Source organism: Mobula hypostoma, chromosome 6 (genome assembly GCF_963921235.1).
Source record: "Mobula hypostoma chromosome 6, sMobHyp1.1, whole genome shotgun sequence".
NCBI classification, from domain to species: Eukaryota; Metazoa; Chordata; class Chondrichthyes; order Myliobatiformes; family Myliobatidae; genus Mobula; species Mobula hypostoma.
The window spans coordinates 94,248,674-94,264,521 of NC_086102.1; the positions used below are offsets into that span (position 1 = coordinate 94,248,674).

Genomic DNA, 15,848 nt, shown 5'->3' on the forward strand with positions numbered 1-15,848 from the left:
TGTACACAAGCTGTGGTCGTTTGACTGTACAGGGTTGTATATAAGCTGGGGTCATTTGACTGTACAGGGCTGTACACAAGCTGGGGCATTTGATTGTACAGGGCTGTATACAAGCTGGGGCATTTGTCTGTACCGGGCTGTACACAAGCTGGGGTCGTTTGACTGTACAGGGCTGTACACAAGCTGGGGTCGTTTGACTGTACAGGGCTGTTCACAAGCTGGGGTCATTTGTACAGGGGTGTACACAAGCTGGGGTCGTTTGTACAGGGCTGTACACAAGCTGGGGTCATTTGTATAGGGCTGTACACAAGCTGGCGTCGTTTGTACAGGACTGTACACAAGCTGGGCTTTTGTAAGCTGGGGAAGACCTGTAATGGAGAATACCCCAAGCTTGGGTATGTGAAAGAAAAATGGGGAGGGTTCAAGGAGTTCATTGACATAAGGTCATAAGTCTTAGAAACAGGCCTTCCAGTCCAATAAGTCCATGCCAACCATCAAGTACCTAATATACTAATCCTCGTTTATTTTCCCATGTTTCCATCAATTCTCCCCAATTGTTATCTCCCAACTACACACTAGGGGCAATTTAAAGCAGCCAATTGGCCTACCAACTCACAAGTCTTTGGGATGTGGGAGGAAATAAAAATATTTGTGGGGGGGGGAACCAATGAGGTCACAGGGAGTACTTGCAAACTCTACAAAGAACTGCACTTTCTGTAACTGCAACACTACATTTTCATTCTGTTTTGCTTGTTACTACCCTAGTGTAATTACATATGGCCGTATCTCTCTGAATGGCATACACAAAACAGTTTTTCACTGCACACACAACAATAATAAAAATATAAATTCAAAGTCAGTGTTGAACTTAGATCCCTGTTGCTGTGAGGCTGCACAAACACATGGTTGCGAAAATAAGTGGAGGAAATGGGAGTTGCTCTGTCGGCATTGACTCCAAGAGCAAAATATCATGGAGTAAAATGAAGGAGGGGTCACTGACACTTAGCATCCAGATCTCCAGTCCCTTTGCCCCCTTTTCCTGAATTAACCGGTCTTGTCCTATCCCCCCCCACCCCCAATACATATAACAGCCTTAAATCACGTACCACCCAGGCTAAAGGACAGTTTCTATCCCGTTGTTACAAGACTTCTGAACGAGAAAGATTAACTCTTAATCTCTCAGTCTACCTTGCCATGACATTTGCATTTTATTTATCTACCTGATCTGTATTTTCTCTATTACACTTCATTCTGCATTCTGATTTCCTTTTGCTTGAATGTTATTGTGCTCCCTTACACTACTCGGTGTTCTGAGAGCTGCACCTTGGACCAACAGCAGACTCATCCTGGTTTGATCAGCAGCCCACACTTTGCCTCTTCTCGACATGACTCGAATCACATCAACCCGTGGCCAGGAGCTGCGCACCCTCTCCAGTTCCAACCACCACCACCGTCCCCCAATCCCTTGTCCTCCACGGCCCAGAACCGTCTCTCACCTCACCTCACCCCACCGCACGGTACAGAACAGCCACAAGCAGCCCTCGCCTCACTGAGCGGGAGCGGAAATGGCCCTCCCGAGGCTGAGGGGTTAAAGGGTGCGGTTGTTTACTTCCGGTGGGCTCGGCGCTGCCGCTCCCGCTCGGACCCGGCTGCGATCGGACGATGGTGTGAGGGAGCGGGGCCGCGGTGGAGCTCGCTGGACAGACACCAGTGCGACCTGAGGGGGTGAAGTCACGCTTCCATTGATGCTACAGCCGGCGTCGCCCTGCGACAGCCCGCCAGACGAGCAGCGGCGCGCCGATGTCAGTGGCCTTGGACTCCAGAGGAAGAGAGTACGGATAGCCGAGCCCGACCAGGCGGCTCTCCGCGGCTCGTCACCGGCGAAGGCCGCCTCGGTGCAGCGGCTCGGCCTTGCCGAGGCGGGTCAGGACAGGAAGCGTGTGAGGCCGACCCAGGACCAGGAAGAGATGGCGGACGACGGACAGTGCAGGGCCAACTTCTCCGCTCTGCCCGGGCACGTTAACGGGCTGAGCCGTGTCGCCGAAACCGGTGGCAAACCGGCCGCCTCCAGGAAGCTGCTCATCAAGAACTTCAAAGGTGGATATTCTTGTTCCCAAGTGCCCACGCCAACCCATTGCCCCCTTCACCCAACCTGTCCCAAATTCCAACTTCCTCTCTCCAAATGCACCTTCTATTCCTAAACCCACTAAATGCCTTTTCCCACGACCCACCTAAAGTTTCCCGTCTCCATTAGTCCTGAACCCAACCCCTTTCTATCCCCACCTTCTCCCAAATTTCCCTCTACCCCACATCCCACCCATCTTCCCTCTACTCCCCATTTTCTCCCATCATCCCTTCCCTTTGCCCATCCCCGTGCTTGGCTCCCTCAGCTTCTCTCCTCTCACCTGGTTTGAAGAGGCGATGTACAGTAAATTTACCTACGAAGTAGCATGTATTTGGTATGTGAAAATTAACAGCATCTAGCAGAAACCCTGGTAGTAACAGGGAAACTATACGGACAGCACCTGAGGTCTCTGGGGCTGTGAGACTACACTCTTATTAACTTAACCACTGCGTTCATGCCTCTTTTCCATATGCTTCTCACTGGCCTTCCTTGTTACCCAATTGTGTTGCCATATGGCACATTCAAGTTTGCTGATGCCACCACTGCCATTGGCCAAATCCAAGGTGGTGATGAATTGGCACACAGGAGGGAGATTGTTGTTATGACACCACACAACCGAATTTTCAATCTCTCACTCAATGTCAGCAAGACTAAAGAACTGATTGTAAACTTCAGGAGAGAGAGAGACCAAAGGTCCATGAGCCAGTCGTCATCAGAGGATCAGAGATGGAGAGGATCAGCAATTTTCAATCCTGGGTGTTAATATTTCAGGGGACCTGTCCTGGACCCAGCATGTAAGTGCAATTGTGAAAAAAGCATGACAGAGCCTCTAAATCCTTAGGAGTCTGCAGACATCTAAAACTTTGAGAAACTTCTGTAGGTGTGTAGTAAAGAGTATATTGGCTGGCTGCATCACGGGTAAAGTTCTCCCAATCATGAACACATCTACGTGAAAAGCAGCATCCATCATCAGAGATCCCCACCACATAGGCCATGCTCTTTTCTTGCTGCTGCCATCAGGTAGAAAGTACAAGAGCCCCAGGTTCAGGTTCAGGAACAGTTACTACCCCTCAACCATCAGGCTTTTGAATAAAAGGGCATAACTACACTCAACTTCACTTGCTCCGTCATTGAGATGTTCCCACAACCAATGATCTCACATTAAGGACTCTTTATCTCATTACCTCATGTTCTTGTTATTTATTGTATTTATTTATATTTGCATTTTCACTATTTGTTGTTTTCTTCACTCTGGTTAATCTTTCGTTGATCCTGTAGTTGATATTCTATAGATTTGCTGAGTATGCCCACAGAAAAATGAACCTCAGGGTTTATATGGTGAAATATATGTAACTTGATAATGGAATTTACTTTGTGTTGACATTCTTTTTCTGATCAGCTCTTCCTCCTGTTCCTGTGCTTGTTTCTATGGTGTATTTTCTATAATGGATGGAAAATCATTGATGTTAGGGTCTGTTGTGCTGCTTTGATGAATTCCTGTTTGTCTCCCAATAGATAAACCAAAATTGCCTGATAGCTACACTCAGGACACATGGCAGAAGCTTCATGAAGCAGTTGGGACCATTCAGAACAGCACATCAATAAAATATAATTTGGAAGAACTTTATCAGGTAACACAGCACTCATGACTGCTGTTAAGTTTGTTTGCCTCCAGGATTTATAAAAATTAAGTTTATCCATTCATTTAAAGTTTCAGTGACTATATTACATAATTTAATGTGGCTGTTGCTAAGGCTAGCAGGCATAGCTAAGTAAACATAGGCCAGTGAACCTAATGTCATTTGTAGGGATGTGATTGGGAAAAAAAACTGGCGGCAGGATTAATCTGTACTTGGAAAGTAGGAATAGCATGGCTTTGTTGTGAAGATCCTGTCTGACTATTTGATTGAATTTTTCTGAGATTAGATTGATGTGGGCAGTATGGTTGATATTGTTTGTATGCATTTCAGTAAATCCTTTGTCAGCGTGGGAGACTGAGTCTAAAGATTAGACCCCATGGGATCCAAAACAAGTTCGCAAATTGGATTTAAAGTTGGTTTGGTAATAGGAGCAGAGGGTGATGGTGGTTTTTGTGATTGAGTGCCCATGACCATCCTTCATAAATAGCTCTTAAAATTGTGCTTTCACTGGATTATATTCTGTTTTTTCTTTTATGCCTTGATCCACTATATTCAGAAATTTTTGTGGTCCTTGTACCTGTTGCTTTCATTGTCAACATTGGCCTTTCATCTAACACTGTCAAGGCTGGGGCATTAACTCTGCTATATATTTTAGTCTTGCAGGGATATAATGCATTAATTGTTTAAAATTAACCATTGCTGATTTAAAGTCAAAACTTCTAATTTAGTTTTCCAGTCAACTGTAGCTAGATCGTAGCCTGTGCTTCCAAAGTTTGGTTTCTTTAGTTTTAAAAACATGGCTTCGGATTGATTTAAATTGCTTTCAAACTTTACACAAAATCCCATTCCTTTATGACTACGGTTCAGTAATTAACTTTATCATATTGTCAGTTTATTATTTTTTTTTGCACAGTAGCATCTATAAAATAGTTTGTTCCTCTCTTGTTTTTTCAACATATTGATATAGAAAATCCTCATACAAAGTCTACAAGTTGGTCCTGTGCATTATCACTGTTTTATATACCAATTCTTGTGTGATTACTGGGTTGAACTTGTTATATACATCTGTAATTTCTCGATTCGCATCATGCCATTGATGCTTAGGATGCCTGTTTTCTGCCTCTTGCTCACTCACTGCAAACTAAATTGGTTTGATTTTCTGAGCAATAGTCCTTCCTTCTCAGCGCATTTTATCGCAGCTTTAAAATTGGGCCACCCCACCTCTATTCATAGAAACATAGATAATCTACGTCACAATACAGGCCCTTCAGCCCACAATGCTGTGCCAAACATGTACTTACTTTAGAAATTACCTCGGGTTACCCATAGTCCTTTATTTTTCTAAACTCCATGTACCTGTCCAGGAGTATCTTAAAAGACCCTATCGTACCCGCCACCACCAACATCGCCGGCAGCCCTTTCCACGCACTCACCACTCCCTTCGTTAAAAAAACACTTACCCTTGACATCTCCTCTGTACCTGCTTACAAGCACCTTAAAACTGTGCCCTCTTGTGCCGGCTATTTCAGCCCTGGGGAAAAAGGCTCGGACTATCCACAGGATCAATGCCTCTCATTATCTTATACACCTCTCTCAGGTCACCTTTCATCCTCCGTCACTTCAAGGAGAAAAGGCCGAGTTCACTCAATCAATTCTCATAAGGCATGTTCCCCAGTCCAGGCAACATCCTTGTAAATTTCCTCTGCACTCTTTCTATATTTTCTACATCCTTTTTGTAGTGAGGTGACCAGAACTGAGTACAGTACTCCAAGTGGGGTCTGACCAGGGTCCTTTATAGCTGCAACATTACCTCTCAGCTCTTAAACTCAATCCCACAGTTGATGAAAGCCAATGCACCACATGCCTTCTCAACCACACAGTCAACCTGCGCAGCAGCTTTGAGTGTCCTGTGGACTCGGACCCCAAGATCCCTCTGATCCTCCACACTGACAAGAGTCTTACTATTAATACTATATTCTGCCATCATATTTGACCTACCAAAGTGAACCACCTCTCACTTATCTGGGTTGAACTCCATCTGCTACTTCTGAGCCCAGTTTTGCATCCTATCGATGTTCCACTGTAACCTTTGACAGCCCTCCACACTATCCACAACACCCCCAACCTTTGTGTCATCAGCAAATTTACTAACCCGTTCCTCCATTTCGTCATCCTGGTCATTTATAAAAATCACGAAGAGTAGGGGTCCAAGAACAGATCCCTGAGGCACACCACTGGTAACTGACCTCCATGCAGAATATTACCCGTCCACAACCACTCTTTGCCTTCTGTGGGCAAGCCAGTTCTGGATCCAGAGAGCAATGACCCCTTGGATCCCATGCCTCCTTACTTTCTCAATAAGCCTGGCATGGAGTACCTTATCAAAAGCCTTGCTGAAATCCATATACACTACATCTACTACTCTACCTTCATCAATGTGTTTAGTTATATCCTCAAAAAATTCAATCAGGTTCGTAAGGCAGGACCTGCCTTTGACAAAGCCATGCTGACTATTTCTAGCCATATTATGTCTCTCCAAATGTTCATAAATCCTGCCTCTCAGGATCTTCTCCGTCAATTTACCAAGAACTGGAGTAAGACTCTACTCCCCTTCTTGAATAAGAGAACAACATCTGCAACCCTCCAATCCTCTGGAACCTCTCCCATCCTGATTGATGATGCAAAAATCATTGCCAGAGGCTCAGCAACCTCCTCCCTTGCCTCCCACAGCAGCCTAGAGTATGTCTCATCTGGTCCCGGAGACTTATCCAACTTGATGCTTTCCAAAAGCTCCAGCACATCCTCTTTCTTAATGTCTATGTGTTCAAGCTTTTCAATCCACTGTAAGTTATCCCTACAATCGCCAAGAACCTTTTCCGTAGTGAATACTGAAGCAAAGTATTCATTAAATACCTCTGGTGTCTCCTCTGGTTCCATATAAACCTTTCCACTGTCACACTTGATTGGTCCTATTCTCGCACATCTTATCCACTTGCTCTTCACATACTGATTGAATGCCTTGGGGTTTCTTTAATCCTTCTTGCCAAGGCCTCATGGCCCCTTCTGGCTCTCCTAATTTCATTCTTAAGCTCCTTCCTACTAGCCGTATAATCTTCTTGATCTCTATCATTACCCAGTTTTTTTGAACCTTTTATAAGCTTTTTTTTTCTCCTTGAGTAGATTTTCAACAGCCTTTGTACACCGTGGTTCCTGTACCCTACCATCCTTTCCCTGTCTCATTGGAACATACCGATGCAGAACACCACGCCTGAACGTTTGCTATATTTCTGCCGTACATTTACCTGAGAACATCTGTTCCCAATTTGTCCTTCCAAGTTCCTGTCTGATAGTCTCATATTTCCCCTAACTCCAATTAAGCGCTTTCCTAACTCTCACCAATGCTATGGTAAAGGAGATAGAATTGTAATCACGATCTCCAAAATGTTCTCCCACTGAGAGACCTGACACCTAACCAGGTTCATTTCCCAATACCAGATCACGTACAGCCTCTCCTCCTGTAGGCTTATTTGCATATTGTGTCAGGAAAGCTTCCTAAACACATCTAACAAACTCTATCGAATCTAAACCCTTTGCTATAGGGAGATGCCAATCAGTATCTGGGAAATTAAAATCTCCCACCATGATAACCCTGTTATTATTACACCTTTCCAGAATCTGTCTCCCTATCTGCTCCTCGATGTCCTTGTTACTATTGGGTGGTCTATAAGAAACACCCAATTGAGTTATTGACCCCCCCCCATTTCTAACTTCCACCCACAGAGACTCAGTAGACAACCCCTCCATGACTTCCTCCTTTTCTGCAGCCGTGACACTATCTCTGATCAGCAGTGCCACGCCCCCACCTCTTTTGCTTCCCTCCCTGTCCTTTCTGAAACAGCTAAAGCCTGGCACTCAAAGTAACCATTCCTGCCCCTGAGCCATCCAAGTCTCTGTGTAAACTTAAATTAGCTGGACCAATAATCACACCACACAGTTTTTTACTTTATCCTTCTCACCAGTTTATTTGTTTGAGCTCAGCTGGCGAGAAGCTCGGAGCCAAACATCAGAGAGACAGAATTCCTCTCTCGCTCTCTCTGGCGGCTCGTGACGAGCTTCTGCCTAACATTCAGAAACATTACAATTTATAGAACTAGCGAGACAAAGAGCACTCAGTTCAACAGATACTCGCGCCAAGTTAGTTAGAGCAAAACTTATTACTTAGATAAGAGAGTTCAGTAAATCAAGATTTTAATTACAGACAGGTTCTTATCTTTATCAACCAACATACATCAAAGTTGCTGGTGAACGCAGCAGGCCAAGCAGCATCTATAGGAAGAGGCGCAGTCGACGATCCTATAGATGTTGCTTGGCCTGCTGCGTTCACCAGCAACTTTGATGTATGTTGCTTGAATTTCCAGCATCTGCAGAATTCCTGTTGTTTACGTTTTTTTTCTTATCTTTATCAGTGAGTTCTCTCTTTTTAAATAAACGAGGGAACTTAGATCAGTGGTGCAAAACCGTAAGGCATGGTGTGTGCGACCTGTATGAATTCAGCCCCCATATCGTTCTCAAGAGATAGCTGTGAGTCGTTAATCTAAACAAGCTACAAGCAGATTCCTTAGTGAAGGACACTATCCAGAACAGAGCACACATAAGTTCGCACTTACTTTTAACCCATTATTTACAAGAGTCCAAGAATCATTTCTTACATCCCCAGTAGCCTTAAATCTTTATCATCTGTAATGGCCACAACATCATAGCTCCAAGTACTGATCCACGCCTTAAGCTCATCCGCTTTGTTCATGATGCTTCTTACATTAAAATAGACACACTTCAAACCATCGGTCTGAGTGCATTCCTTCTCTATCAGCTGCCTATCCTCCCTCTTGCACTGTCTCCAAGCTTTCTCTATTTGAGAGTCTACCGGCCCTTCCTCCATCTCTTCAGTTCGATTCCCAACCCCCAGCAATTCTAGTTTAAACTCTCCCCAATAGCCTTTGCAAACCTTTCTGCCAGGATGTCCATCCCTTTCGGGTTCAAGTACGACCCGTCCTTATTGTACAGGTCACGTTGCCCCAAAAGAGTCCCAATAATCCAGAAATCTGAATCCCTGCCCCATACTCCAATCCCTCAGCCACGCATTTATCCTCCACCTCACTCTATTCCTATACTCACTGTTGCGTGGCACAGGCAGTAATCCCGAGGTTACTACCTTTGAGGTCCTGCTTCTCAACTTCCTCCCGACTCCCTGTAGTCTGTTTTCAGGACTTCCTCCCTTTTCCTTCCTATATCATTGGTACCAATATGTACCGTGACCTCTGGCCGTTCTCCTTCCCACTTCAAGATATCGTGGACGTGATCAGAAACATCCTGGACCCTGGCACCTGGGAGGCAAACTACCATCTGTGTTTTTTTCCCTGTGTCCGCAGAATCGCCTGTCTGACCCCCTAACTATAGAGTCCCCTATTACTGCTGCCATCCTCTTCCTTTCCCTACCCTTCTGAGCCACAGGGCCAGACTCGGTGCCAGAGGCACAGCCACTGTTGCATCCCCCAGGTAGGTCATCTCCCCCAACAGTAATCAAACAGGAGTACTTATTGTTAAGGGGGACAGCCATTGGGGTACTCTCTAGTATCTGACTCTTGCCCCTCCCTTTCCTACCTGTTACCCACTTCTCTGTCACCCGAGACCCCGGTGTGACTACTTGCCTATAGTTCCTCTCTATCACCTCCTCACTTTCCCTGATCAGACGAAGCTCATCGAGCTGCATCTCTAGTCGGATAACCCGGTCCCTAAGGAGCTGCAGCTCGACGCACGTGGCGCAGATGTGGCCATCCAGGAGGCTGAAAGTCTGCCAGACTTCCCACATCTAACACCCCGTACAGAACACCGGCCTCACAGACATACTTCCTGTTTTATCCCTCACAGGTAACTTACCTCGCCTTGACCCGTTATTGGCAAAGCCCTGTTGAGCTAAAGCCCTACCACTCTGCCTCAGATCAATCTGTTGATGACCACTCCGCTTGGCACTGTCTCCCTTTTTTGCCTGAACCTTCCCTGCTCTCTATTTCACAACTGGTGCTCCAGTTATAGCCATTGATAGGCCACATACAATGGACAAACGCTCTCGAAACTCTCTTTTTAAATAACTGCCGGCGACCTGCGAGAAATCTCTCTTGGTAAAGCTCTGACACCGCTGATGGGCCACGTACAATAGCCATTCCTTATCAATCTCTTCAGGTTAAGTAGCCAGCAATGTTTAATTCCCATCCTTGGTCACTTTGTAGTCATACTTCAGAAATGGCTGTTAGATTTGAAAAAAATGTATCTGTGGTATTTACGCTTGTACTCAGAGCTTTCAGATCGCGAATCTTCATTTTTGTCTTTGCTCTGACTAATTAGTGGTAGATTCTTTTATGCATTGTCCCTTCCTGATGGTCTCAGTTTATCATTACTGATGTTGTTATTCTTTATCCAAGACCATAAGACTTGAAAACAGTATTAAGCCATTATGGCTGATTTGTTTTTCACTCTCAACCCCATGCACCTGCCTTCTCCCTGTAACCTTAGATGCCCTCACTAATCAAAAACCGCTTTAAATGTAACCAGTTACCTGGCTTCCACAGCTCTCTCTGGCAATGAATTCCTCAGAGCACCGTACTCTGACTGAGACAAAATACATATTCAGTTTGTCTGCCATTCCTTGTTCCTCTATTACTAGCTATCCTTGACAAAGGCCCACATGGAAGATTGGTCAATAGGTTTGACCTCATAAGATCCAAGGAAAGCTACCAAACTGGATGCAAAGTAGGCTTGGTAATAAAAGATAGAGGGTGACGGTTGAGTGCATTTTTGTGATGAAAGTGTGTGACCAGCAGTGTACCCCAGATATTGATGTTGGACCTCTCTCTCTTCATTTTATTGATGGCTTTGATATAAATGTAGGAGGTATGATTAGCAAGCTTGTAAATAACATGAAAACTGTTGGTGTTGATATTGTGGAAGATAGTTTTAGTCTTTTAGCTGTTCCTCAAGTTTGCATTTGGCCTCACACTGACAGAGCAGAAGGCCAAGGACAGATAGGTTGCTATGGGAATGGGGAGGGAAGTTGAAATGGCTTGTAACTGGGGGCCCAAGATATACGAAGTGCTGGTAACTGGCTAAGTGACTGTGCAATCTCTGGTCTCACTGATTTAAGGGAATGTTGCACCTCCTACAACTGCAGGGTAAAGTGTCCCTTCGTCTCTTTGCTCACCACCACCCTAGGATCTAAGCAGCCCTTCATATGTGCCTTCGTCTGCAATCAGTGAGCCCAAACAGGGATTGGGCAGGGATGAATGTACCAGTGAGTCATAGAGCAGAAAGGATGGGAGGGAAGATGTGACTTGTGGTGTGATCACATTGTAGCTGCAGAACTAACACAATGAATGTGCAGGATGCAGACACCAGGATGGTGAACGATAAAGGAACTCCACTTCTGTTGTGCACTGAGAGCAAAAGTGTGATAATTGTAGGTGATACAGCTGAAGACTCCATCAATCACAGTAGAGGCAAAGCCACATTTTCTGTGAGAGGACAGCATTTCAGCTGGAATAGAAAGCTTCATTTGAGAACAGATATAACAAGAGAAAGAGAAACTGAGAGAATGGAATGGCATCCTTACAGCATATGTCAATGGATAATTAGTCTCCTGAGACAGAGACAGATCCAGAAGGGGTAGAGTATAGTTCATGTAAATGTTAGTGTTTTGTGTATCTCAGAGCAGAGTGAGATTGGAATTTTGTTCATATGTTGACGCGGTTTTCTGTTACACACAGGCTGTTGAGAATCTGTGTTCTTATAAGGTGTCAGCAACACTATATAAACAACTTCGACAGGTGTGTGAAGACCATGTCAAGGCAAAGATTCAACAATTCCAAGAATATCCTTTTATTTGACTGTGGGTTTACTTTGCCCTTAGGGTCAAATACGTATCATTTGTTTGTATTGTGTTGTATCTCAGATAAGTACTATTACTGCAGATTATTGAGAAGTACATCAATGACTGTTAAAATTCTCCACGTTCAAGTAAGGTGCTGTTTTAAATGTTGTGCGTTCCTTTTGATTCTTATTATCTAAGCAGCTTTTATCACCAGAGTAAGAATTTCATTCACCACCACCACTGAGCACTATTGCTTTCACAGAGCACAATGTTATTCACAAGTGTCATCTTACATTGTACCTACCACAATCTAGCTGGTGACTAGTGGCTTTGTAGAAGATTCAGAGAATGGGAAAAGAAGTGGCAGATGGAATATAGTGTAGAGAAATATATGGTCATGCACTTTGATAGAAAGAATAAAGGTGTACACTATTTTCTAAATGGAATGAAAATTCAGAAATCAGAGGTGCAGAGACTTGGAAGACCTCATGCAGGATTCCTTAAAGGTTGAGTCAGTGGTGAAGAAGGCAAATGCAATAATAGCATTTATTTCAAGAGGATCAGAATGTTAAAGCAAGGATGTAATGTTGAAGCTTATAAGACATTGTATTTCTCAGCTGTAGCTTCATCAAATTAATCAGTACCATTTTCCTTGGTCAGATTGCACTTGGAATATTGTGAGCAGTTTTTGCCCCCTTATCTAAGAAAGGATGTACTAGCAATGGAAAAGGTCCAGAAGAGGTTCACAAGAATGAACCCAGGAATGAAAAAATTATGGGAATGCTTGATCGCTCTGGACTTGCTTTCATTGGAGTTGAGGAGAATGAGGGGAGATCTCATTGAAACCCATGGAATATTGAAAGACCCAGATAGAGTGGACATGAAAAAGATGTTTCCTATAGTGTGGGGGGTCTAGGACCAGAGGGCATAACCTCAGAATACAAGGAAAGTGATTTTGATTAATTTGACGAAGCTACAGCTGAGAAATCCTGTGATTGTCTTCATCCGAGGGTCTTACAAGAAGTGACTAACCTGAAAGTTGATACCTTGGTTTAAAATTCCTAAATACCTGAGAAACGGGGATGAATCCATTAGATTGGAAAATAGGTATAATTCCTTTACTCAGAAAGAGAGGGAAATAGAAAGCAGGAAACTAAAGGCCAGCTAATTCAAGTGTCATTTATAGGTATAGGTCCTCTTTGGGTTTTGAATGCCCTGTAGGTACAGTGTTTGTGAAGCTGGTGAAGTGAATGAGTTTGAATTTGCTGCAATATTTGGTTGCAAGATTGAGCCAAGCAGAGATGGGAGTGTTGAGTAGACTTGCTGTCTCTCTCATTGAATCAATGAGGTGGACTGGTTGCCTTTCTATCCATGCGTCTGTTCGCCTGTCACAGCTGTTCCTGTGATCCTCTCCTAGACACTGTTATGGTTAATTTACGGTTTATTTCTGACTTACTGATAGTACAGGTTATGAACAGTTATCAGGAACCTGGAGACTGCCTGTAAAATGCTAGAAACTATAATTAATGCCTTTATAGCAAGGTTATTGCTTAAAAGAAAAATTGGTAAGTCAATACAATTTTGAGGAAAACAGATGGTGTTTGGCCGATTCTTTTTAAGCTTTTTGAAGAAATGACACATGGATATACTCAGATTTCTGGAAGGTTATAAAAGCTCATGATGGAGGAAGTATTGGCAGGGTGAGAAGGCTGGCTAGTGATCAGGAACCAGAGAAAGTACAAATTATTCTTTTCTGCTTGACAAGATGTGACAAGCAGTGGGTCATTTGGATCAGTGCTGGAGCCTCAGCTTTTAACAACCTGTGTAAATTACCTGAATGAATGCAGCAAAGGCATGGTTGCTGGTGACACAAGGAAGTACAAAAGTAAGCTAGAAGAGGCAGTGGAAGTCTGTGGAGGCATGTAGATGTGTTAAATGAGTGGGCAAATATTGGCCAAATGGAGTATAAAGTAGGAAATTATAAAATGGTCTATGTCGGGAGGAGGGGGGAGGGAATCGCATTTACAGAATGGTGAAAGTTGCAGAGATCCAAGCAACATAGCGTCTGGGTGTCCTAGTGCATGACTTGCTACAGGCTACCAGGGGCATATGTCAAGTAATGAGGCTGTCTAACAAAATGCCAGCCTGTAAGGAGTTTCAGCATTCTCCCTGCGACCACATGGGTTTCTTTCGGATGCTCCAGTTTCTTCCTACAATTGAAAGACGTAACAGTTGGTAGGTTAATTGGTCATTGTAAATTGTCCTGTGATTAGTCTAGGGATTGCTCACAACATGGCTCAAAGGACTGGAAAGGCGTATTCTGCACTGCATCTCAATAACTAAATAAATGTCGTCATTTGTGAGGGGAATTAAATACAAAAGTAGGGAGGTAATTCTTCAGTTGTATAGGGCATTAATTGGACCACCTTGAATGCTATCTGTGCTAATGATCTTATTTAAGGAAAGGTGTTGGAAACAGTTTAGGGAAGTTTTAAGAACTGATGTGTCTTATGTGGAAAGGTTGGACAGATAAGGCTTGTTTAGAAAAGTCACATGGACCTCAACTGAGATAAGATCCTGAGGAGTCCTGAAAACTGAAATACATCAGAATCAGGTTTAATATCACTGGCACATGCTTTGAGATCTATTGTTATGCGGCAGCGGTACATTGATATATATAGTAATAAAAACTGTAAATTACTGTCAGAAACGTAATAAGCACGGGGGTGGATCGATCATGCTTTGGGCTTGTGTTGCAGCCCGTGGCATGGGGAACATTTCACTGGTAGAGGGAAGAATGAATTCAATTAAATACCAGCAAATTCTGGAAGCAAACATCACACCATCTGTAAAAAAAAAGCTGGAGATGAAAAGAGGATGGCTTCTGCAACAGGATACTGATCCTAAACATACCTCAAAATCCACAATGGACTACCTCAAGAGGCGCAAGCTGAAGGTTTTGCCATGGTCCTAACAGTCCCCCAACCTAAACATCATCAAAAATCCGTGGATGGACCTCAAAAGAGCAGTGCGTGCAAGACAGCCCAAGAATCTCACAGAACTAGAAGCCTTCTGCAAGGAAGAATGGGTGAAAATCCCCCAAACAAGAATTGAAAGACTCTTAGCTGGCTACAGAAAGCGTTTACAAGCTGTGATATTTGCCAAAGGGGGTGTTACTAAGTGCTGACCATGCAGGGTGCCCCAAACTTTTGCTTCAGGCCCTTTTCCTTTTTTGTTATTTTGAAACTGTAAAAGATGGAAATAAAAAAGTAATCTTGCTTAAAATATTAAAGAAATGTGTCATCTTTAACTTTATGCCTTTTGGAAATCAGGTCATCTTTTACTCGCTTAGCTATTCATGGTAACAGAAATTTAGACCAGGGTGCCCAAACTTTTGCATTCCACTGTATGTAAAAAATCTATCCAACCTTGTCCTAAATATATTTACTGAGGTAGCCTCCACTGCTTCATTGGGGAGAGAATGCCACAGATTCACCACTCTCTGAGAAAAGCGACCTGATTTACAGCTATGGAAAAGAGAAATTTGGAGTGAAGGAACAAGTCAGCAGGAAAGATATGCCTCTTTCCCCCCCAAATCCCGTCGTCTCCAGGAAATCCAACCTTTTGTTAAAGAAAGAAGAAGCCTGAGGAAGTCGTGGTAAAAAGCAACAGCAGAAGAAAGGGAGGGCATCAACCTCTTTCAAGAGGACCTAAAACAGGCTCTCGAAGCTGCGCAGAGCAGAGAATTTAAGGAAACGACGCAAAAAGAAGGAAAGAGCAAGAGTGGACATCCAATGTGAAAGGCATTTTCACAAGAGAAAAGCAGGTCCTTGAAAGCATCAAAAGAAGAGGTTGAAAGACATCTCAGAACCATCCACACTGATGAGCTAAAAGATGAACTGATTCTTGTCCCAGCTGACATTCCACCAATCTCACCCTCACAACTTCGACTTAACATCAGCCCTCCCAAGCTGAGTGAGGTGAAAGAGGCAGTGAAGCAGGCAAGATGGGCATCAGCGCCAGGCCCTAACGGTGTTCCGTATTGTGTCTACAAGAACGCTCTGGATGTTCTGAAATCTCTCTGGATTAACATGAGGGTGGCGTGGGAAAAGCAAGTGATCCCCAAAGCCTGGAGAAGAGCGGGGGGAGTTCTGATCCCAAA

The 15,848-nt window shown here is 43.9% G+C and overlaps 2 protein-coding genes across 10 annotated transcripts in view; one reads left to right on the top strand and one right to left on the bottom strand.

Moving 5' to 3' along the window:
* The window catches only part of pcid2 (PCI domain containing 2), a 71,853-nt gene extending 70,244 nt beyond the window's left edge, over positions 1-1,609 (bottom strand). The window contains exon 1 of one of the 3 annotated variants that reach the window (XM_063051248.1): positions 1,497-1,609. The gene's annotated coding sequence lies outside the window, so the exon portion shown is untranslated. The remainder of the gene's footprint in view (positions 1-1,496) is intronic. The other 2 variants (XM_063051246.1, XM_063051247.1) reach the window with 2 other exon arrangements.
* The window catches only part of LOC134348213 (cullin-4A-like), a 93,926-nt gene continuing 79,687 nt past the window's right edge, over positions 1,610-15,848 (top strand). For 6 of the 7 annotated variants that reach the window (XR_010018375.1, XR_010018376.1, XM_063051241.1 and 3 more), the window contains exons 1-3: positions 1,610-2,097; positions 3,641-3,756; positions 11,583-11,686. Coding sequence is in view for 5 of the 7 variants with exons in the window: in XM_063051241.1 (XP_062907311.1) it covers positions 1,746-2,097; positions 3,641-3,756; positions 11,583-11,686 (572 nt within the window). In the remaining 2 variants the exon portion in view is untranslated. The remainder of the gene's footprint in view (positions 2,098-3,640; positions 3,757-11,582; positions 11,687-15,848) is intronic. The other variant, XM_063051243.1, reaches the window with a different exon arrangement.